This window comes from Rhea pennata, chromosome 5 (assembly GCF_028389875.1).
Source record: "Rhea pennata isolate bPtePen1 chromosome 5, bPtePen1.pri, whole genome shotgun sequence".
Taxonomy (NCBI): domain Eukaryota; kingdom Metazoa; phylum Chordata; class Aves; order Rheiformes; family Rheidae; genus Rhea; species Rhea pennata.
In genome coordinates, this window is record NC_084667.1 from 40333053 (window position 1) to 40357485 (window position 24433).

A 24433-nucleotide genomic window follows, 5' to 3' on the forward strand; every position below is an offset into this window, starting at 1 on the left:
ATTTAAATGGTGTCTGTACCTTATGCTGGTCCTCTAAGTGTGACGGAATACAGAATAACCTGGCTAAGCTTCATATCTTGATCTTAAAAGTCTAAATAAAAACTGCAAAGGAGATGCACTAAAAAAGCAAAGTACTAGCCCTTAGACAATATGCTGTAGTGTCCACTAAGAACCCAATATAGAGTAGCATGTGTGTGTCTGACACCAAAGGTATTTCCATTGTAATGACAGGAGTACACTGCATAATATTTAACAAAAATCAAGACATATCTTACACATAACAGTAACTAGATTAAAAAAAAAAAAAAAGCAGGTAGTAACCTGCTCCTTTATCATGAAGATAAAAGTTTTCCTTCTTCTGAGATCCAATTAAGATGAGATTCAAAATTACAATGGTGAAATAATCTTGCATGTTTCAAGATATTATCCAAGCAGAAACCGAGTTTTATGTATGTTGGCAATGTGACTGTCATCCACTGATGTTTACAAATAATAAATTATACTGCACGAAACATTTATTTAAGACTGCAGACTCAAGTTCAACCTACACGAACATTAAATGATACCTGAACAATGTTTTATAAAATGAAAGATAAAAATGGTAGTGAATTCATTACCTTCCAGGTATGGTACTGAGAAGTTAGTGCTGACATTATTGATCATCTTGCAGGTCAAGATGTCACTGCCACAAGGTTCATAGTGCCACTCGCACTCATTAGGAGGGTTGTAGTAGTCACAAAATATTGCTGATAAAAAAAGCAGTGGTCAATCAAAAATGCAATTGCCAGAATACATCTGGGTTCTTTTTTTTAATGTTATATGCTAAATAAATATACATGATAAGCCGACACTAATTCTCTTGAGATACGAGACCTGAACCTTATACTCTACTGAACTTTTGGGGCATCATTACACTGGAGCTAAAGATTCTGATATTAAACACCAGAGCTGCAGAGGAAATACGCCTTGATTCAAATCACAGAAAAAAACAGAATATGCATTGATTTAAATTTAAAATGAATAGAGAATTTCTGTGAGTCTTTTCTTCCCTGACCATTAGCAAACTCCTAAATACACTTGTGGTATATTCAGAGTAGTTCTACCTTGCTGTATCACATGAGTCAAGAATCATCTCCAGCAAGCCAAGAACAAGCATACCGGATTTTATGGATAAAATTAGGCAGAACTCAGCTTACTTGACTATGGACAGAGAAAGGAATTTTTACGCTCTATAAATCAGAACTGACTGAAATTTTTAACTTCTGCTTCACTGACTGTTTTTTAAACTTGAAAACTAGCCTTACTTTTGAATCTGAATGAATTTTTAAAATTCAAAAATTTGACATTTCTGGCTTTTGGAATCTCAAAATTTTGTTTTGAATACTGTTTGGGGAATATTAATTTAAATACTATTTTCCATTATTGTATGACATACTGGTATGAACACCAGCACCACTAATGGACACTACTTCAAACACTCAAAACAGATGAGGTGCATTTAGCAGAAGTGCTTCAATATACAATTGCTAGAAACAAATTCTGAATATGAGATCTTCCTGTAAGGGAGATGATAACAGGAATTCCCCTTTACCAATTAGAAAGCAAAATGGAAGGATAATTTGAAATCTAGCTTTAATACATTAAAACATGCTAGGCTCATTAAAACAGTAATAGAAATTCACATATATTCTTTGTGCATTTCAATTCTGAAATACACTAGTGTTTGTTATTAGTGTAACAGATTGGTTCTAGTTCTACAAAATAACTAATTCTGTTCCTTCTCTGCTATGCTGAGAAAATAAATCATGTTGTACAGCCAGTACAACCCTGCAGTAACAGAACTTATGATTTATTTGATATGCTCTTTGACAACAGCCAGCTGGATATAGTTGTGTTTAACTGTTACTCACGGCATATATCAGGAGTTCTCCAGAACACACAAGCCTTAGCCTTGATACATTCTTGAGCGTATGCAGCAACTGCTGAACAGAAGCATTCACAATCTCCACCACTGTCACAAGAGCAGGCATCATGAACACATGCTTCATAGAATGGAGTTGGGTCCACCTGTTGATAAAATGATGTCCCAATTCATCTCCAAACTAGTTTTCTAACTAGTAAGCTTGCAAGCTAGCAATAATATCTCTTGAGGAATGAGATCTGAGCTGGGCAGGTGTGAGACTGTTTCTAAGAATTATCAAAACTTGAATAAACATTATAGGCTGGAAACTGCTTATTGTATTTCGGATAATTATAGACTTGAAGTAGCACACCACCATCATAAGTTGTTATGATCAAACAAAATAAAGTACAGTCTTGGGTAGTGCCCACATCTTCTCACAAGAATTCCGTTTTATTGCTCTCAAAACCAAACTGGACTGATGCCAATGAAATCTTACCTTCCAGCAAGCTTAGCCAGCCAAGAATTAAGCAACCTCAGAAAGACTGCATTTCACAGTAAATATGAAGCGGAGTTCCGTGCTAGCCCATTTGTAGATTCTATCCAATTACACATTTGCAAAGCCTTTCACCTCTCTGCTTTGGACTACACAAGGAGAAACCTAGATTGGATTTTAATCCCTGAAGTAATCAACACAGAAACATGTACTAAATTACTGTGAAAATCTTTGTGATTTTTCCACTTTGAGATAAGCACAGATTATTGTTAGTATTACATATTTCAGATAAGAGACGAGGAAAAGAGAGATTATACTGTGCTCTGGAAGAGGTAAGCCTGACATAGCAAATACATGTTGATACAATTTGGAGGCACTGTACTAGTAGCTAAGCCTGGCTAAACTGCGTGATGTGGGTGAGTTCCAAGAAGATACCTCGTGTACACTGAATGCTGCAAGGAGCAGTAGTTTCTATAATGGCCACCTTTCAAGTATAGTATGTTTCTGCCAGACAACAGGGTGATTACAAGGCCTTTCAGAATTTATAGTATCAATGACAGTCTCTCTAAAAGAGATGGTGCAACTGCTGCACATACAGACCTACCCAACCATCTATGAAGCTAACCTGAGTAACAAGAGCAGTGAAATTGCGGTGATGAATATGGATATGTACAGTTTGTGCTGGCACCTCTGTTGCCACAGTTCCAGTGGCCCTGATGCTCAAGCCACTTCAAGTAAGGCTAGCTGAAGTGTGCTGACACCTCTATTTGTACTGCAAACTTAGCTAAGATCACTTCATTTAACTGTTTCTTCATTCATTTCTGATGATATCGTTATTCCTGCAAAAAGATACTGTGCTGTCCCATTACATACTGCTCTCTACAAACCTTGGAGTGACAGATTTCAAAGACAGCACTCCGGATGAGGTAGCATTCTTTCTCTGCCCACGACTTGCGATGTGGTTTCACGCTGCAAGGCAGGATTTCTTCTGTGACATCTGGGCAGGTGTAAGACTGCTTCCAGGAATTCCCAAACTCCAGAGCACTAGTTTCCTGCAATCCGCTCCTTGTCGTAAAATCATTGTTGGACTTGCCATCAAAGTTGCCACACAGACCACACACTTTGCCCTGGAAAAGGAAATGAACACATACACAGCTCTTAAATATATCAGGGAAGTGAGAAACAGACTCTAGTAAAGTAAGAAAACACTGGCTTTAAAAAAGACAACTGATCCTCCCTGTAAATTGCATATATTGTCATTTTTATTTTCAGATCATTTTTATAGAAATTAAATCTTCATTTATGTGCCTATTTAGCAAACTGCTCAATTACCTATCTCTTCCCTTCTTGAAACCTATTATAGCTCATGTATTTCCATGTCCCTGGGGCCCTTCATCCAACTTGTAGCACTCGAAAGTGGCTAAACTTCTTTCAGCGGAGAAGAATGAATTTATTTCCCATTCTTTACCATTTATTGTAATTCAACCAAAAAATACTGTTAATATAAATCAGAGAATTTGAATCTCCTCAAAATCATTTATATTAAAACTTCTACTGAACTGACACCATTTATTTATTCCCGAAAGAAAAAAAAAAGAAAGAAAAGACAGTCATACTTTCTTTCTCCAAACAACTTTGCTACCTACCCTCAAAGCGGATTTTTGGTAATGCTAATTAAGACGCATAAACTCCCTCAAGGAACAGAATGTCCCTGTTTGCACAGCCCAGCACCTCCCTACTCAGCCCAAAGAATTTAGTAGTCTATAATTTAGCGTGCTGGTTTATAGAAATCTGAAATCTCTATACATTGCATAGGGAATTTCAGACTAACTCAGGGCTGAGGTTCCATGCAGGTTTCCAAGTTAATTTGCATTCCCTAAATTACTTTGGATGCCTAGCTCTTAGTATTCATAAACTCAGAATACCTTAGACACTTTGCTTTATTGCAATTGTGTACTGTGCATCCTCTGCAATGCACTGAAATGGACTAAAGAAAACAAAAGCACCCACTACAAGCTATAATAGTAATTGCAAGCAACGTATGAATCATCAATGTGTAGCAGTTATAACAGTGAAAGGAGGGCAGTAGAATAAAAGATCATCCTGGTTTCCTTATTTCATCCATTCACACTGCTACTTCAGAAGACAATAGACAGCTCCTTACTTGATAATCAGCAGTCAGCTTGATGAAAATAGTAGTCTTCTTATCCCAGATAAGCATCACACCATTGCTAGCCTCAATAACAAGGTACAGGCCAACGGCCCTTTTTCTGTAATGCACCTCATCACCGATATCTCGCTGAATTTCTTTATAATCCTTGTTCTCCAACTTCAGTTCAGTGTTCTGAAAGATAAAAAGATGAAAAATATTACAACACTAACTCTTAAAAAGAGATGAATACTAGAGCCCTTTAACAGTACAACACATTCTGAGACTAAGAGCTCAAAGTCTGTAGGCTAACCTTCCAAGACAACACAAAGTGTATAGCACCTTTGTCCAACAGAGCTAGGACAGGCCTCTACCTGAGAATCTACTCCTTTACACATGGATAACCTTCACTTGTTACAGGTGGCTTTAAGGACATAGCTTTGTACTTCTACACATGTGGTACATTATTGGTTTCTATTAGCTAAGTACTCACAGAATGTCATTACTCACCCCTAGAAACATTTTAATAGCCTTTGAGCAGGTGACTCCTGTAGTTCCACATGGGACATTCTCTGTGATGATACTGAATGAGCTGCTAGAGTTTTTGTCACCACAAAAATCCTATTTAAAAAGGAACAAAAGAGCATAAGAAAATTAAGTAGAACATTTAATTTTGATTTCAATCTAAAAATAATTTAAGTGTAATCATTTAAATCTCAACAATGTATCAATTATTACTGCTTCCAATATAAAATTTTAAATACTTATGTATTAACACACAAGCATATGTACATACACACACACATTTACATATATACACCCCCCCATGAATACGCATAAATAGTAATTACAGTCTTGTTAGTGCCAAAATCCGGGAAACAAGCAGGAAAACAAAACAAAATAAGGAATATGTCTTAAAAGAAAAATATACTTGTTTAATAATCTAAAAATTTTTATTTATTTCAGATGACTGGCCATGACCTGTCAGTTCTCACTATAAATTAGCCCTGTTTCACACATGCTATGACTACTTTATCAAAAGAACCCATTCACACAACTTGCCTGGGTTGAAAATACAGAATTTATCAAGGCAGAAGCTGCAAACATCTCAGGAACAGCAACATCAGACAATGGAGAATGACAAAATCAAACAGGAAGGTAGATTTTCAAGGCAATTTGAAAGCATTTAAGATGGTAATTCCACCCTCCTGATGAATATTACCTGAGTAGCTACATATTCACAACTCCCATCAAAGTCATAGAATTTTCCATCGAAGGTGATATAATGACCACTTCCATATATGGTACAAGTCCCATAGCACACATCACCTTTGGTACAATTCCAACCTCCTCTCTGGCAGATACTAGAAGAGAGTAGAAGAGCTGACTTTTCAGATTTCACCAAGAGTGTGCTGTTTGGAAAACTGCCAAACAAACTACACAGCTACCTGACACAACATGGTGATGTGCATAATATATACTTCTGTGTTACAGTGTGTATTATGTCACATCATTAATAGTATAGTCTGTTTTAAAATTATTAACTCTGGACAGCTACATTTCTCAGATCAGTTAATGACCATATTCAAAAATCAGCACGCTTTCCCAATAAGATATGCTTCCTGAAAACAGAGGTAGTTGGCTACCCTATTTTCAGTACAATCTGTATTTCCTCTGATGTCATGAAGTACGTCTGAGAATAAAAGCTTTATACCTATCATGATCTCAACCACTGAAGTATTTAAGCCTAGAAATGACTACTAACTCCATGCACACAATATATTGTATAAGAAGAGAGCAGAAAATTACAACTAACCAGGTTTTACAGTCCACCGTTATTTCATCTCCATGAGAATACCACTGATTGTTATGAATACAAGGGCAATCCTTCTCCTCAACACAGCCCCCTTTCCCATCATCAAACAGACCTTGAGGACACACACAGCCTGAGACACACTCTGCCTGGAACTAAGGAACATAAGGAGAAAATAAATTGTTATTTTATAAAACAATCACTACATTGTTCTTCCATTTCTTCATAAACACTCATGAAATAAACTACACTTATAAACAGTTTCCTATTACTTTGTTCTATAAGGTTTTTCTTTCTAGTATCTTGATTGCCTGAGAATTGTAACTCACTGAAAACCCAATGAAAAGAAAAAGAAGAGGGAAAACAAGAGGGATATGGACTTGAAATTGGAAAAAGTAAAATCACTGGGGAAAAAAAAAACAAGGGGGAAATGAAAGGATATAATTTGTTATTTAAAACTGCATTTCCTGGAATCCTCTGTTGTAGAGTGTGATTTAGTGAGCAAAAGAATTATGACACGGAGAAAAATTGAATACATACGTGATCACTTCGAGGAGTATAACAGCTGAATTGTATAGGTGTTTGTGAAGTCCAGTTCTGGAATGTGTTGCAGTCAAAGTATGTCTTGTGAGGAGGACATTCTGTTGAATAAAAACATATTGTTGGTTTAGGTAAATCAAGAAAATGTGAAATGTGTGTGAGGAGTAGTAATTACTGAGACAAACTCCAGGGAATATCAACCCTCATGAGAAAAAGAGGCTCACTAAAGACAGCAGAACGAAATGAAAAGGTATAACTGTTTCACAGAAAAGAAAAAAAACCAAGTACAACAAGGGAGGATTTCAAATAAGAAGTTTTGGGTTTGGGGTTTTCTTTTGTTTACTACAATGAATGTCACTTACTTGTTGATCCTACAGTCACTGAAGTGCACTGGAGCTTTGCATTTCGACAAACACTAGCAAAGAAATGAGATAAGAAATAAATTCAAAAAATGTAAGCTCAGTGTCTTCAATATAAATCTAAAGATTTGTTTAAAAAAAAATGACACATTTATCACATTCAACTCTGTTGAAGTGCAATTGTGAATACTCATTCGGGGAAAAAGCTGGGGAGATTTTAGGCATACTACATAGAAAGGTTATGATTTTAAGGCATGACTGCTATTTCATTAATCTTTAATACTATGCTTTTTAATGACTCAGAAAACAGATAATAATGCTAATTTAAATTAAAGCTTTCATTTGGATGCACAGTTAAGTTTCATGCCTGTTCAAGTCACATGCTGCAAACTTTGGCCTATATGCTTAATCTTCCACTTCACCTCTCCTTTGGAGAGAAGGAAGTATTTCACTGTTTGTACTGATGATTCATGCTGCATTGATTCTGCAAACAGTCAGAGTTCATAACAAAAAATCACGATCATGAAAGTTGCTTTTAAAAGTCTATGTTATAGTAAATACATATCAAGTGGACTTTCCTGCAGTGAAAAACATTAGAGAAACAATCTGCATCTGACAGACAAGCAAACAACAGCATAGCATTATAGCTGGGTATTCAGCTTCCTTTTCCATTTGCTCAACAAATTGCTATTGACAGTGCAGCTTCAGGATCACATTTATCTGTGAAGGTCAGTATTCTTATCGCAAAAAAAAAAAAAAAGTTATACATCTCATTTACTAACAAATTACATTACAACAGGAGAATGTTTCACTCAGCATGAAAATGGTGTGAAATACATTACAAATGTTCATTAAAGCGCCGTTAACAGCCAGACAGCTTACAATTAATACGCAAATTTAAAAAGGGCTTTTATACTCTCAAACAAGAAGCCACAATAAAACATACCAACGCTCTTCATCTTTTGTGACATAATCCCCTGGTTCCAGGTATGACCCCTTGTAGTAACATGGGCATTTGGAGATAGGCACACATGTACCCTGATTGTCTAAGTAGGTATTATCAGGGCAACCACAGCCATCCACAGGAACAAAATCTTGAAAGCAGTGCTTTTCACCATCAGCAACTGAACGACAGGTTTGCTGGCACATTGTAAGGTTGTAAAGAAAGATTTGGCTTTCTGGGCAAGCAGATACTTCATTAGCTAGAGGCGGGGGAAAAAGCAAACAGATAAATAAGTGATGTGGAAAGGACAGTGTAATAAAGACATTTTTCTGTTTGGTTTCTTAGCTTTGCAGCATGTAACGGTAAAATACTCCCTTAGATTCTACTAAAGCAAAGAGATACCACAATTCACAAGTAATACTTGTTTAACCTTGTTAACCGCTTAAAGTTGCCAACTGAAAGGTAATAAGCTTCATATTCTAATGGAAACATTCTTCCCTAAATGAGGATGCATGATTCCTATACTGAAGAAGAAATTCATTACCTTTTTAAGGGATTGTTATTTGTCTTTTTTCATTAATTGATTTTGTTAAGCCCCACTGATAGCTTCTATTTTCAGAAACATATCTTTTCCCACAGTTTTTGCATACTGATAACCATAGAGAGAGAATGCAATGTAACAAAATCCTATTCTCAAGGACATCACACTATCGCTGATAAGCAAACAAAATGATAAAAAAGACACTTAAAACAGAGACAATGTAAAAGCCATGATGGCTGGGATTCCATTAGTTGAAGAGAGAAAAAGCATTATTAGTAAAATTGTGGAAAGAAGGTTAAAGTGAAAAATGCTATTTTTTAACTTTTAAATCTGTTTCATGAACAAGTGACAGCTAAAGAATATCTCATAAACTATTAAGCATTCCAAGCACTGTCTCTTTTAATTCCACTGGACATTTAGAAGATATTCCAAATCCCTTGAAATTAATGTAAAAAAACTTAAGCAATATTCACTCCTGGTGGCTAACTCCAGTGGGATTACAGTTCTATTACTTACTGCAGATAGTTTGTCTCCAGCCTCCCAGTATGATCCCTTTGAAAGCACAGGCCCTTGAGTAAGAGGACAGGGCAGCACACAAGCACTTTTCACCGTCCTTGCAGAGGCAGGTGTCATATTTACATTTCTGAAACAAGAACCAAAGGTTTAATAAGCCCACAGGGGAGCAATCAGTAATTCCAACTAAACTTTCATGCAATATCCTGTACCCTTTTTCTGAGGTAGCTTTTATTCTTTCTCAAGACCAGAAGCACAATAGAAGGAATGAATAAACTCAGGGATTGAAAGTGCTGCTTTATTTCATTCAGAATGAAAAAGTTTGGATGCTTATCCTAACCTGAGTCAAGCCTCTTGAACCTTTAAAAAGTAGCCAGCCTCTTAACAACACCTTTCTTAGAGGACAGTGACGAGGACAGGTGAAAAAGATACCATGAAGAGTCTGTCATGACAATGATTTGGTGTTCCATTTCAACTAACAAGGTAAACGTAATAAAATACTATTTTTTCTGACTTAATAGCAACTAATCTATAAGAGTAGACTTAACCTATCTGTGCATAATTGCATCTCTTGAATTCTCCTTTCCAGTTGGAAAATCCAATAAAAACATACATTAAATACAAAATAGAACAAATTCAAAGAACAATCTTGACCTTCTAAAGCAGTACTTTTTGAGAATCCTATTACAGGAGATAGTTTGGATACATGCTATGCTGCCTTAGTTAATCACCATAAAACCTTCATCAACTCTTACTGCCCAGCTATTCAGTTATGTCTCAAATGTCTGAACAATGGCCTACCTCACCTGTTTGAAATAAACTAGTCCTAAAAGGAGTGCAAGACTACAGTACCTTATAATATTCTGAAGGATCAATGACTAAGTGACATCTGGCAAAAGGACCCTCTGAGTTTTTCAGCAAAGAACACCAATGCTCAGCATAATTTGCTGCCAAGAAAGGAGAAAAATGAAATTATATCATTACATTCATCGCAATCACTTATTTTTCTTATGCCTAGATAGGTTTTTACATAGCAATAAATGCTACGCAATAATACAAACAAGACAACTGTACGGACTTTGAGGAATGGAGAAATTACATGTAGTCACTTACAAATACACCTATTCTCTGATTCAACTATCAAGCAGTAGTTACACAATCATAAAATCACAAATCATACCTTACTGCTGCAAGCTGTCTATATGGAATTGTCACAGACATTTCCAGTTGGGGACTGTAAAGCTAAGTTAAACACGGAAAGAAGTAATACCACAAAACACAAGCCACCTTTGCACATGATACAAACTATTGTCCTGTCTCTCAGCTCAAGATCCCTCTGCAACGACTCCCTGAACTTTCACTCCATATTGATGAGAAATCAGTGTTAGTAGGTACACATACCAGCAGAAATCCATTATGAATTTGTCCTCTAAAAAAGAATTAGTGCCACAGTGCAATTCTTACAAGCCTACTGCAGTAGTATACAGAAGCTGCTCTTTCTGGCAGGAGCCACTTATCTGACTTATAAACATGCTTACCGCTTTCAACGCTGAGACTGCAAGGGTCTTCCAGCCTTTCTAACTTGTCTGCACAGGTTGACTGAGCTTTCCATGTATTAGCAAAGGCAGATCCTGTAGCTTCCACCACCCCACTGGCCGTTTGAAAGTCATCACCTTCTATTCCATTAAAATTCCCACAAAGACCTATTGAAAAAGAAAGTGAACATTTTTTCTAACTATTACTTGGTTTTATTCTAAAATGTCAAAGGAGGAAGGACAACTGATCACAAACATTACAGATAAAAGTTCACACACTTGATTACTCCATGTCAATATTAACGCATACTCCGAGAAGGAAAGATTTAGGAGCCCTACTTTAAATCTATAATCTCTGAAAAGAATGGTTCTCATGAAGAAAACTCTGCCTCAGGAGATCTCCCCATAATCTATACTTTAATGCTCTTTGATGAAATAAAAACAGCAAATGCTTCAAATGCCCAGTTTTATGGATGGTTTAAAGCCAGACTGAATAAAGAAGTAAGGAATAGTCTAAGAAATACTCATACAGGGGCACAAGAGTGACAGGTCATTTTAATACAAAATTCATTTCTAGTTTGCTTGAGTCAATTCTCTTCCAAAGTTATGGCTTCTGCCTTTATTTTCCTTGAATCAACAAATGGCACAAATTACCACCCATGTAAAGAATATGTGACTCTCCAGCTGTGGAACAGCATAGCTTTGCTTCCCCTTTGAGTGGACACTTGCCTTCCAGACTTTCTTTGGCTGATGGATCCACAGTCGCAAACAGCTGCATGACTGGAAGCAACTGGATCTGCAGCTGAAGTCCAAAAGAAGTTTGTACAATGAGGTAGTAGGAAGATGGCTTGAAAATCGAGAAGCTGGCTGAAAAACAAAACATGAGCTGTGCAGTAAACACACACACAGATCTCAAAAGCTAATAAAATGTATTATTTTCAGTGGTATTGCTTGTCATGAAAATTTTGAGATAAGGATCAGATTAATCATTTTTTTTCCTCTAAAAACTTCTGAACAATTAGATATAGCACTAGTCCCTACCAGCTTAAGAAGTTAATTATCTATAATGATTCAGCCCCAGGATCAGAATCAAACTCAGATTTTTTTGCAAGACAGCTTCAATAATAACCCATTAGTGCTGAACAGTCTGAAGAGTTTTCCTGAGAAAGCATTATTCCCAACTGTACACTACTCATTACACATTACAATGAGTAATAGGTGTTTCTCTATAAGTCAATACATAACTATACATTCCTACTAATAAAACTTTAGATCCTCTGCCCCGAGCAAAACGCATGAGAGGAACAGATCCTCTGGTCAATGACTCTGGTACAAGTCATTGTTGCATTCTTCTGGGAAACGCATTATAATCCCCTAATAATCTGCCACACAGGATACTACTCAAGAGAGAAAGTTGTTTTTTAGCTAGTGATCAACTTACGCTCTGATCTAGTGGGCGAAGACTGCTTTGCCTATTCGGTAATAATGCGTTTTTAAAAAAGCACGTATCATACCATATCAAAATAAAGTAATTCATCTGTATATGTTCCTTTTCAAATGATTGGTTTATTTTGGCCGTAACATCTTTCAGTGATCCATAGTCCCAGAATATGGCTTCTCAGCCTACAGTTTGCAAAAAGTTATTGGACTGAAACCATGCCGCCATTTTCATATTGCTAAATGACAGAATGCCTTCATATGGAAAAAGGATCACAATGTGGAAAACAGATGAAAACCACTGCCTCAGAACAAGTTGCTATGACAAAACATGACTGAGAATAATCATATCCAAGAATTGAATTGAGTAGATGTTAAATCAGCTACTTATGTGTCTCAACTTTTCATAAGGTACTCAGAAAAAAACAAAGGCAGTGAATTTGCCTGTATTTCACATGGGCAACACGTTATCTAGCCATTATGGAAAAAAACAGCAGAATTGAGGTACAAAATCAACACAGTGGAGGAAGTGGGCTTCCTAGTTTCTGATAATCATTTCTTAAGGCAAATCTATTTATTATATGATCTATTTATCTACTTTATTTATTTTATGATGTATTATACTATATTGCTTATTGTCTAGAGCACCTAGTTACTCTCAGCTTTTAACTACACATTGTAATTATTTTTACGCAACCATTCACAAACTTCTCATCCCAAGAATACTTGATCCTCCAAATAAAAAAATACTTCCTGGAAAATAACTTGTCATTAGCAGATGAGTCAGTAACTCAGAAGCAAAACATACTATGTCAGTGTGTTGTTTGAGCATATCTAAAAAGAAGTGACAAAGAGAAGTTTTACATTTGTTTGGAAAATTATTCCAGGATCCAGCAGTTGCTGTTGCATAGTGACAACCTGCCAGGACATAGGCTCCTAAATTAGGTGACCTGTGCCAGCCTCAAGAGTCTATCTATATCTACTGATTATTTCAAAAGACGCCAATGTCCCAAAAGAGCTGGGAGCATGAGGAGGTGCTATACAGCGTACCCTTCGTTCCTGCCCTGGTTGTCCAAATCAAGGCCTTGGTCAGAAAATACTACAGTTATGTTCTGATCTCTGCTGCCAGGCTTCCTTCCCACAGAATAAAAGGCATGGGGAAGAGGAAGGGTGGGGTGGACATGTCTAAGCCTGAGCATGACCAAGGGCCAGGATATTCCCAGATCATGTACTCAAATTTGGAAACTCCTAAAAACCCACTCTGTAAGTAGACTAAGTTATCTATATCGATTTAGGTCATGACAACTCCTTTTTCCCAACCTACAGGCCAAAGTATACTCAAGATGTATGAAAAAAAGTGAAGAGTTATCTTTTTCAATCAACCAGTCTGGTCATGAAATTCTCAGTGAAGATAATCACAACCACATTCCCTTGCAAGCTCTTTAAATTACATTCCAGTTAATTCTTGTTCCAACATCTGAAAAAAATTTCAGGCTTCTCATGTGTCTATCACTTCTGGCTTGGAAAAGATAAATTGTTTTATCTCTCCTACATTAGAAGTTGGCTATGTGACACATGACACGTAAGGCCTATGCCCTTTACCTGACACATGAGGCACACTGACTGTCATCTCATTCAGTAACACACTGCCATCTGATCTGAAAACCACCACCTGTGTAAAAACAAATGAAAACAATGAGACTCCAGGTACTGAAAGGAGGCAAAACTAATAAAAAATAAACCTTATAAGAGGGGAGACAGAGAAAAACAGCACTGTTTTGCGCAATCAGTTTGTGACTAGAATACAAGTACAAATACAAGAAAAGGAAAACCTCTGAAAATTGAATGTGACAACTGATTTGTGGGATACAAGTAAGGTTTGGTCTTGCTAGTCAGTGTTTCATTTACTACCGCTTAAAACAATTTATAGCAGTAACACAATGCAGAGCCCATTTATACTGAGCATCTTGATTTTGGCAAGTAAAAGAAAACATTTGGCCTTCAAGATTAATAGTAAGTTCTTATTCTCTATAAAAGCATGTGCCATGGCTTCAACGTAATGGCTTCTTATGATTCTAACACGATAAGGAAGCAATCTGTTAAATTTTCTCAGAAAATGCTAGTACGTAGATACAGGAACATAAAATGATGTTTGTTGTTGCTGTTCTGTTTTTTTCTTCCTTCTAATTATGCTAGTAAAACCATAGAAGACCAGGAACAGAGGAAGAAAATTATGTATGCATACATATCTACATACAATTATGTATAAATACAGTACAGGTATTGCTGTATCAATCAGCACACTGAAGCAAATCAGAAAGACTTGACAGAAACACAAATGAAGTATGTATGCAAAAATAATCATTTCCCATCACTTTAACTTTGATTATTGGCAAATGAAATTCAACTAGTTAAGAAGGTTGGGCAGTATCAACATTCAGAAGCCTGGATGTCTTCTGAAAGATACTCAATTAGATTGTAAAATTATATCTGAATAAAGTAAAATACTGTGAGGGAGGAAGAACGGTAATCTTTTTTACAGTCAACCTGGAATACAATGAAAATAATCATACAATGCCGAGAAAGAAAGGGGAAAAATGTTAATTTATTTGAATCTCAGCATTTGTTCAGCTTAGGCCTATTTTAAGTTTTTGAGGCAGAAGCTTCAGCTGTTTTATAGTCAGTCTGAACGGCCTCATCTATCCACAGTAAGAATTCCAGAAGATTCTTACTGCTCTCCAAGAAGGGAAATTTGCTACTCTTCAACACAGCAGCAGAACTCACACAACACTTACATTTTTTTTGTGATCTGTTAGCAACACAACAGTCTTCAAGCAGGTCTGCCAGTCTGTGAAGCCACAGGGAGACAGTTCTGCCAGTAGGACGTAAGAATCACTAGCAGTACCCTACAATCATAGGGAAATAAATATCCATTAGTCCAATCAAACATCTCACTCAAGACGACTTCCAAAACAAAGAGAAGACTGAAATCATCAGTTACAATAACAAGTAGTGTAGAACTTAGTGAGACCTTCATTTCAGCACTGTCCCCAGCAGCTGAACTCTCTTTCAAAAAAATTAAATGGTACAGTTTCTAGATCAGTATCTTTGTCATTCTCTGTAAGAATCAGAACCAGATATTTTAGGGAGAAATAGATGAAATAGGTGCTTAGCTCCTTTCTTCAGCTAACTTTGCCACTGAGATACAGAACCAGTTATTACAGATCTTTCTGAAATCTCCTAATCCTGAGAACTGCCATTTTTGCAGTCTACCTATCCAGCCAGTGCTCCTCTGAATCTTTATATATGAAGGACTCCACTGGGCAGTGACAGCATACCTAGTCTGCTAGGTGTTAGCTTTCCACTGCACTAAGTGACTACAGTTCCCCATTAATCACTGCTATGTGCATGGGGGTATTACAGCCCACCCTGGAGTTTCCAGGGTGGCTTTAAACATTTCTGCTTCTCTCTTCTCAAAACTACTTATCAATACTACCGATAAGTACACAGACATCTGCATTTACTCTATAATAGAAAGGGTCTTCAGTATACAGTACCTTGGCCAACACATAGTAACAGTCTCCATGGAAGGTGTATTTCTTTCCATCAAAGGTGGTAAAATGAGAACCTCCTTCCAATGAACATGTGCCTGGACAGGGTAAATCCTTGCATGTCCATCTACCTGAATCACAGGTGCTGTAAGCAGACGAATAACCGAAAAATATATGTAAATATTATTGGAGCTAAGAGCACTGAAAGCATCTGTATGCTGATCAAACAGCAAGATAACCTGAGTGTTTTGAAACAGTATCTTTGACCATTTACTTAAGATTTGCTTCCTCTGTATCTTGTAGATACAAGAAAAGCCTTCAGAAAATAGATTGTATAGCCATGCAACATAAATTTAAGTTCAGAATTTTTTCAGGAAGTCTTCTACAGCTAGGTAGAAGATGGAAAAGGATAGACCCATAGACAATCATTCAAAGAAAGCTATATAAATAACCATGACCCTTACCATTCTTCACATTCACCGGTGATGTTTTGTCCAGGTGAATATGCTTTTCCATGGAGCTTGCAGTGGCACTCGCTAACAGGTACACAGCCTTTCTCAGTGATATCATCATACACAGTTCCTGCAAAGCACGACAGTTAACTATTATAGCTCATTCTGAAATGAGAGCAATTTCCAAAGCAGAAAAACTCTCAGAGCAGGTAGGCTCTTGAGACATAAAACAGAGGCTAAGGTTATTAAAACTGTGAAGATGACTTGATAAATTTCTACTTTTTTAACATAAGATGTGAAAAACTCTTCTATTGAGCTTTGAAAGTCTAAATCTATCAATTCACATAACTCTACAAAAATGAAAAGTTCCACAGGAGTATGTATCACAATCTTAGAATTTTATATGGTTAGATATAGTCCTTCAGGAGTACACTGTAGACAATAACTGTCATGTTTTTTTTCCTAAGGTTGACAGTAAGTCTGAGAATTTCACTCTCCGGGTAAATGATGTCCACTGTATCAGAATTATTCAAGCTCAAACCATGATTTTGTACTTACTAGCAAAGATCTATTTGTTCAGAGCTAAAAGTAGATTTATGATCAAATACATAAGACCTAGTTTGTGTGTCAGTAAGATTTAACCGCAAAATTATATATTAATTCATCAATAATTAGCTCATTTTTTAAAAAAACCTGCAAGAATTATATTCTCCCGGGGCAAATTAATGAGTAGCCATATTAATTTTAAGGTATAACTTGACAATGTTTAATATTTTGGTTATGAACCCCTTTGCCACAGCTATTGGTCTTGTTCTTGTCTTGCTTTCTGGTTTAAAGGCAAGTATACAAGCATTTATTTCCAGATATAGGAGCAAGAAACACACCTTCAGGGCAGAAACAACCATCCATGTAGTGCTCTTCACAGAGGCTGCTGATCTCCAAGTGTGAACAAGAATCCATACAAGGTGAGCTGCTTTCTTTATAGATCATGTTACCAGGACAAGTCTTGGCTAAAAGAATGAGAAAGGCATCATCAGTTATTTGAGTATAAAGTCCATCGTTCCTCAGAAATTAAAGATCATATGTTCCACTCCTCTCAAGTCAACAGTGTCTGAAGCCAGACTCCATTTGGCCAAGCATGTTTGTTTGTTGTTGAAGTGTTTCCCCTTCCCTCCCTCCTTTATTTTTTCTTCTTTTGCTGTGGAATAGATCAAATGATCTCAATCATCTGCAGCATCCAGCCTTGTAGCTTTTGAACTGGAACAGAATTTCTACTTGCTGAAAAACATTTCTTCATGATAGAGGCAATAGGAGAAGCAAACAGGAAGAATACAGTACATAGTTTTTTGCACTACTGGTATACAGTTTATAATACCTGCATACACTTTTGAAAGGAGGAATGATTTTAAGTTTCACAGTACTTCATGCATTAAGTATCTGCTGCTTTGAAAATTTATATAGCTGCTTACGGCAAAAGTGCTGTGTCCTCCATTCACCCGGGCGACCACCTGCATGTGAACACTGTCGAGAATACTCAGAGATGGTGCTGCAGAGGCAGAAGGAGTCCTCGCTTCCATTACAGGCACACTTGTCCTGCATGCAGGCTTGGACATACATTTCCACATCGAGGCGTGAATGGCAATCAGCAAACGTAGAAGAAGTTAGTAATCTCTCACACTCATCACGCTAAGAAGGAAAAATAAAGATTATATTTACATTTAAGAGATTCATTCACACTTGAACTTCTAGACAGGTCCTTTCCTGTAACAAAAACTACTGGAAGAAGGAACCATATATTAGGTTCTCTCTGGAAAAATGTGAATCAAAATAATTTACAAACAATCTTAGAGCTTCCCCTGTTCCTCTTTTTTTTTTTTTTTTTTTTTTTTTTTGAAAGGTCAAATTGTTTTTACTGCTGGACTGTAAGCTTCCACATAGTTTCATTGCTTTTGCAGCATGAGGCTTTTTTTTCTAAAAAGAAGTATTAGTCATTAATATTAGCTGGAGACATAATGTCTGCTATGGAAGGAACGAAGTCTTCCCAGTTCCTCACACATTAACTCTCTACAGCACAAGAATGTCTCCACGTACCCATGAAAGTGAAGTTCACCACAAGGATTACTCACATGCTTGTTACAGCTTGGAAGGGCCTGAGTTTCATCAGGATCCTCACATCTGGCATTGGGTTTGCTGATCTTCTGTAAATTCCCATATGTAATTGAATTGTAGCTTGAGACTGTGACAAGAAATTACAAAGAGGCTTTGTTAAACCTAAAAAATTGACAACAAGGAACATCTGATTCCTGACACTCTACTGATTAAGGGAAACAGTTACTATGATATTAATTGTATCTGCCAGACATGGATCTCTGTTCCAATTATGTCTATTTTAAGCATGCTTATAAATTTAAACTGATATTGTACTAAGAAAAGAAGGCTATGCCTGTAGAGGAGAGAACAAAATGATTCACCTGGAATAAACTACCGTTACAATGGGAATGCAGAACTGGAACATAATACTTACTTTGGTAAATTATGGAAATACCTGACATGTAATTTGTTCTCCTGTGATGCTCCTATGCACAATGCTTATGAACCTATCTTCTGTGATAACTGTCAGTGTGGTAGTACGACTCACCTCCACTAATAAACTCATTGTAGATTGGAATGCCATTGTAATCCCCACAAAGACCACATGTATAGTTATTGAATTTGCTGTCCAACTCCACCTAGTTAATTGAAAGAAAAAAGAAAAATGGAAAGAAATTACTTGCAGCACCAGGATCACTCCAAAGCAAATATGTTTACCTGAAATGAAAGCTGCTAGATGACAGAACTGGTGATCAACCCAAAACCCTTTCAGAAGTAGCTATTGCATTGTAAACCTGGTTTTAGCATAGCTGGTAAATACACAAATTAGATGTAGAAAATAACACAGAAAATATAAAGGGGTTAAAGTTCCTCTAATTCACTATTCACTGCAATCATCATGTTTACAGAGATGAAAAGTAAAGCACTCTTAAAATTACAGGGCTCCTTTTTTCACCACCAAGATAAATTTTAAGTCTTGCTATGAATCAGGAAAGTTGGCTATGAAACATCTTTAAAAGATAAATGAAGGAAAATGCAGATCAGACTGTGGAGGTGCTACAGGTGTTACTGAGAGTAGTATGATCATCTGAATACCGTATCAGTACTGTATCATACCACAAAGAAAAGAACTTTACCTTTTGAAAATATGGTACCATGACTGCCAGTTGGATGAGTCTATCTAACACTCTTAACTCTGTTCAGTCCATGATATTTTATTTCTGTTCAGTCTGTGATAGTCTATTAAACCCAGGGAACAGGAATAAAGATGACCTGGATCATACATACGTACCATCAGTGCATCCTCCTGATTCCACATCAGAATCAGGCCTAATTTGGCATAAACCTTGGTGTAAATGTCATTGTTCTCAATGAACACACCAGAGCTGTAATATGGTGTCTTGACACTAGGAAGAAAATCACAGGCTTTGTATTAGTACAGAAATGTAAGGGGTGACATGAATGCCTTTTACAGGGGAAATAGTCTAACAAATAAGGAAACCGTCCTTTGCCTTTTTATATCTCCCTAGCTCATTCCAGTTGCACACGATGCCTAGTTATGGGGCATAAAATCCTCTCTATCTGACACTTGACACAATGCATCACTGCCTTTAAAAGGTAAAGTAATTTCAGAGGCAAATGCTCCCTGAGGGGAGAGGTTCTTTAGAAAAATAGGCAAAATGCCAGATGCCTTTAAATTAATCAAAGTAAAATCCAACATCATTGTAGGATTAACACAGGATATTTGAACGCTTACTGATCATTTACTTTTACCAAAGAAATAATAATCTGACTGGAAGATTTTCCTTACCAAAAATCTGAAAACCATTTGAGAGAGAATGAACGCTCCTTTGAAAGGATCTTCCTCTGCAAGAGAGGGTTCTAAAAACATAGGCAGGTATGGGAATGGACAAAAGAAGTGGAAGAACAACTTGGAGAGCATGTTAAGAGGAATTTAGTCGTTTACTGGTAAGATCAAGCTTACTAATGCTGAGAGCAATGCAGGTTAATATGATGGAAAGTATTTTGCAGAAGGCTGAGAATAGATGTTGTTGTCTGATAAGGAACTAACTCACTGGACATCTGTTCCTGCATGTCTGTTTTATGGTACACTATATAACAGTACACTACATATTACATATTATTTCATTATTTCATAGATGGACTATGGTAAGCAGCAGCATCCTATAAAATTTGAAGTACTAGGTGCCTGTTAAAACAGAAGAAGTGTACACTGGAATCCAATCAAAACATCGGTTCTTCTTCTACTCATTTGCCAGAATAACTGTTATCGTTCAGGATACACGTATGTCTACATACATGTCCCCGCAATTAATCTCTTGCATGGTAAAATTTATCTCCTAATTTACTGCCACTGAGATTTTTCCTACCGTTTTCCTCAGGTAATTTTAGTATCACCAAATGACTCAAGCATCAAAATATTAGGAACTCAGAAATCATTACTTCTACTTTTGGCTGCATTACCCTCTAGTAAATGAGGCCTTAACAGATCATGTTTTTAGAGAGGGATTATAAAACATTGGGTAGCTTTTCACCTTTCAGCTACCATAGCATGAAATACAAGCGTATACACTTAAGCCAAATCTGCCAGGACATTTAATCAATCAGTGGATCAGGTACTAAAAGGTAAACTCATACATTTATCTGCTCTACAGATTTAACTTCAGCGGTGTGAAATGGTATTTTAAATGACAATGGATTATGTGCCTGCTAAAGAGCAGTATAGGAAATTAAATTCTACAAAAACTAAATCCCCCATGCAGCAAAAACCAGTTCTACAAGCCTTCTATTCAGAAGAGTTCTATTGTTTTATGAATAACACCTAGGAGAAAAACAGGTTTCCTTCAAGGAAAAAAAAAAATTAAGGATCTCTAAACATGTTTTTTATGCAGTTCTTTTAAGACCTGAAGGTGAAGGACTTCTTCAGCTGAGGGAAAAGACTGCATTTTTCATGATTTCATGCTATTTTGTCATGCATTCTGGTATGATCCTTGGGATGTAATGTTTGATCTTTGAATAGGTTTCTATTGCAGCGGATTCCCCATTTAAGATCAGAAGTTGACTTCTGGACAAAATCTGGTCAGGCAATGAAATTAAAAAGAGTATTTTTTAATAAGGCTAAGATGTATTAATATTTGGCCCAGTTTCTTCCATCTTCATCCTACACAGCTATGTGTTAACCTGTAAGCTGCTTCATTTGTTTCAGTGTGCATACTTGTAGGATTAAGAGGAGTAATCGTGGTAGACTTAGTACCATATTACTGGAGGAGAAAGATTACAGCTCCCTATGAAGAAGTACATATTGCCACAGACTAATTAGTTTAGTTCTCCTCCCTTTTGACCTGCATTTTATCTGTTATAATCTCATGAAGAATGGCCACTAGACTTCAGAGAACTATTTATGAAGAACCAAAAATAACACCTCCCTCCTGCCAGGAAAATATAGAAAAAGACTCCAGAAAAATGCATCTTCATTTATGAGGACCTGCTAGGTCAGATCTTCTGCTAAGGTAAGCTCAGGGTGGTACTGTTATTTCATCCCAGGGAAAGATCTGGCTCATGAATTGCATTTTATTTATTGTATGGCCAGAAAAAGAATGATTACCATAAACCTCTTCCCTGATTTGCTTTTAAATCATCCCTTATGCCAGTGTACAAATCAAGGTTAGTATTAAAGCCTTTCCCCAAAGCAGTTTTTATGTTGGATTTTGAAGCGCTCTTTTAGCTTGTGGAAATGTTTGCAGCAGTGATCGTAATGATATACAGCAGTGTAAGGAATCAATCCTGCTTTTATCTTCGTAGCACATTTCTCTGAAACACCACTATAAGAACTTACATCTGCCCATCTACTACAGCCAGCTTTGGTGCGAGGTACACTGTGAAATCCTTGACTGTTATCAGAATGTACTGGATCACAGGATGGTTATTGCTGTTCAGAGAACGCTGAATTTGGACAGAGAACTCCTTGTAAGACTCTCGACAGTCAGAAGCAAAATTATACTCGCAAATGCCAGGAAATTGATAGATGTCTCCATCAAAAGTTTTGAAATGATTGCTCCCCCAAGTGCTGCAGACATAGTGGCCGTGGCTTCTTGTCCTACCTGTTAAGTGACAAAAAAGAAAGAGACATGAAAAAAGCAAAATGAACAAGCCAGAGTCCAACGAGGCTAAGCAGTATTACCCAACAAGACAGCTGAGGATAATGTTCATAATATTCAGCCATGGAGCACAAATGAGTTTACAGGAAAGGAATGTTAGGATATAGAGTAGAAACCACGTTTAATTACATGCACAGTGATTCCACTAATCTCCAGCCTAGTCAAATACCTGCCTATAAAGAGACATGAATCTCTGTAATGGAAAAGAAGACATTAATAAATACTGCTAGGTATTTCTTGTAGGGTTCACTGAGGTGAAAGAATTGCCTGTGTAAGGTGGGGAAACTTAACCCTCTGACTGCTAACAAGATGGTGCATCAGTACAGTAATCGTTGCTCTGCCAAATACATAAATTTATGCTGAATCACAGTACCGGTTTTAATACATAATTTTATATTTATTATTTCTAAGAATTATTCCCTTCCCTGATCCAACATGTGCTAAAACAGAAAAAACTGTTAGGAAGCACAACAAGAGTTTTTTTAAAAATTCCTTCTTTTGCCAACAGAAGCAATTTCTATTACAGCAGATCTCTGGAGGAAAACCAGGGCAGAAAATAATGATGTTGGGAGCAAAACAAAAAAAGCAAGAGCAAAAGATGAAGGTGATGATCTCAAGTTCATTCCCTTCCCAACCACTATATCAAATACTAACACAAATTAACATAGTATCAAATTAAGTCTCAAGATGTTATAGATTAGGGGTGAGCATAAAAGCTCAACATAATTGGGAAGCCTGCAAAGGTACCAAGAGCATCCATGACACTTATCTTCCCAAGAATTATCTAGTAGTATTTAATCTGAGAAACCAGAACTACCACAGGAACCTCTAAGTCATTATTCTTCAATGTTATCAACCATGTTAGGTGCATCCAACCAAAGCTCAAATTATTAGATACTTCTCTCCCCCAAAGGAAGACTACTCAGAGATTTTCCCAGAGCTCACAATTTGGATCCCCCAAACAAGATACTGCTTTTCTCCCACTGCTAAATTTAAGATACAGGAGATCAAGACTAGTATCTCAAACCTAACCACTGCAGAAAATGCATCACCAACTGCTCTAAAAATACAGCCTTGAATATGAGAGGTTTTATGTTACTCCAGAGTAACAAAATGTACACTCATCCCTTTTCTTCATTACTACAACAAAGAATTTGCCAAACTGACATATCTACCAGGCAGTTACCATACGTAGGAAAGTCTAAACATATGGAAAGAAATATAACACTGAAAATAATAATAATAGTTTCCAAGCATAGCAAACTAAAGATTAATGCAATAGGTTTAGGCACTGACCTCTCCAAATACAGCAGTATCTACCTACTTTGGCTCAGTCACATAGCCTCAGTATTCGAATGTTAAAAAATTCAAGATATCTTAAAAAACTCTAGCGCATTATTTAAATGTGTTGCCTCAGTCTGCCTTTGCTGTAGTATTTTATTCTCTCCCCCTTTACCAGGAGGCAACCTGCCACCATTTCATCTCTATAGCTTACCTTTTCTTATTTCGCTTGCATAGGAAAGTGCCAGCCAGAGTATAAAAAGGCTGGCAGTTCTTAGCCCCATGGTGGCTAAGGTGGGTGAACTGGGAACACCTCTGAGAACTTTTCTTTATATAATACCCAATGGTGCATTTGATTCCATCACAGGGGAGGAGATACCAAGGGAGGAGGAAAGAGGACAGGTAAAAAGAATAGGTGTGATATTTACAAAAGATAAGAAGTAAACAGATAGGTTCTTTTCACTGTAAATGAAGGAATCTGACATACAGGAAATGGCATAATATTGATTCAGTAATCATGCAATTTTTTATTGCTCTTTTGTATTTCTTTGTCCTACAGGATGCTACTTCTTTAAATCCTTCACATGGTCACGCCAAGTTCAACCTTCAGTAACTCCAACAATAAACAGTGAATTCTGGAGTGGCTGAACAAGT

At 36.8% G+C, this 24433-nt stretch overlaps 1 protein-coding gene across 1 annotated transcript in view; it reads right to left on the reverse strand.

Annotated features, from left to right (window-relative positions):
* Nucleotides 1-24063, reverse strand: part of MUC2 (mucin 2, oligomeric mucus/gel-forming) — a 52997-nt gene extending 28934 nt beyond the window's left edge. The window contains exons 1-25 of the mRNA XM_062576354.1: nucleotides 23994-24063; nucleotides 22177-22441; nucleotides 19612-19726; nucleotides 18868-18958; nucleotides 18356-18465; nucleotides 17699-17915; nucleotides 17114-17239; nucleotides 16242-16359; nucleotides 15784-15922; nucleotides 15022-15132; nucleotides 13829-13898; nucleotides 11519-11656; nucleotides 10793-10957; nucleotides 10107-10201; nucleotides 9258-9384; nucleotides 8204-8459; nucleotides 7261-7313; nucleotides 6899-6999; nucleotides 6362-6513; nucleotides 5768-5909; nucleotides 5056-5166; nucleotides 4561-4740; nucleotides 3284-3523; nucleotides 1911-2067; nucleotides 618-746 (exon numbers count right to left, since the gene is read on the reverse strand). Of these exons, the coding sequence (XP_062432338.1) occupies nucleotides 618-746; nucleotides 1911-2067; nucleotides 3284-3523; nucleotides 4561-4740; nucleotides 5056-5166; nucleotides 5768-5909; nucleotides 6362-6513; nucleotides 6899-6999; nucleotides 7261-7313; nucleotides 8204-8459; nucleotides 9258-9384; nucleotides 10107-10201; nucleotides 10793-10957; nucleotides 11519-11656; nucleotides 13829-13898; nucleotides 15022-15132; nucleotides 15784-15922; nucleotides 16242-16359; nucleotides 17114-17239; nucleotides 17699-17915; nucleotides 18356-18465; nucleotides 18868-18958; nucleotides 19612-19726; nucleotides 22177-22441; nucleotides 23994-24063 (3478 nt within the window). The remainder of the gene's footprint in view (nucleotides 1-617; nucleotides 747-1910; nucleotides 2068-3283; nucleotides 3524-4560; nucleotides 4741-5055; nucleotides 5167-5767; nucleotides 5910-6361; nucleotides 6514-6898; nucleotides 7000-7260; nucleotides 7314-8203; nucleotides 8460-9257; nucleotides 9385-10106; nucleotides 10202-10792; nucleotides 10958-11518; nucleotides 11657-13828; nucleotides 13899-15021; nucleotides 15133-15783; nucleotides 15923-16241; nucleotides 16360-17113; nucleotides 17240-17698; nucleotides 17916-18355; nucleotides 18466-18867; nucleotides 18959-19611; nucleotides 19727-22176; nucleotides 22442-23993) is intronic.
* Between the last annotated feature and the right edge of the window lie 370 nt (nucleotides 24064-24433).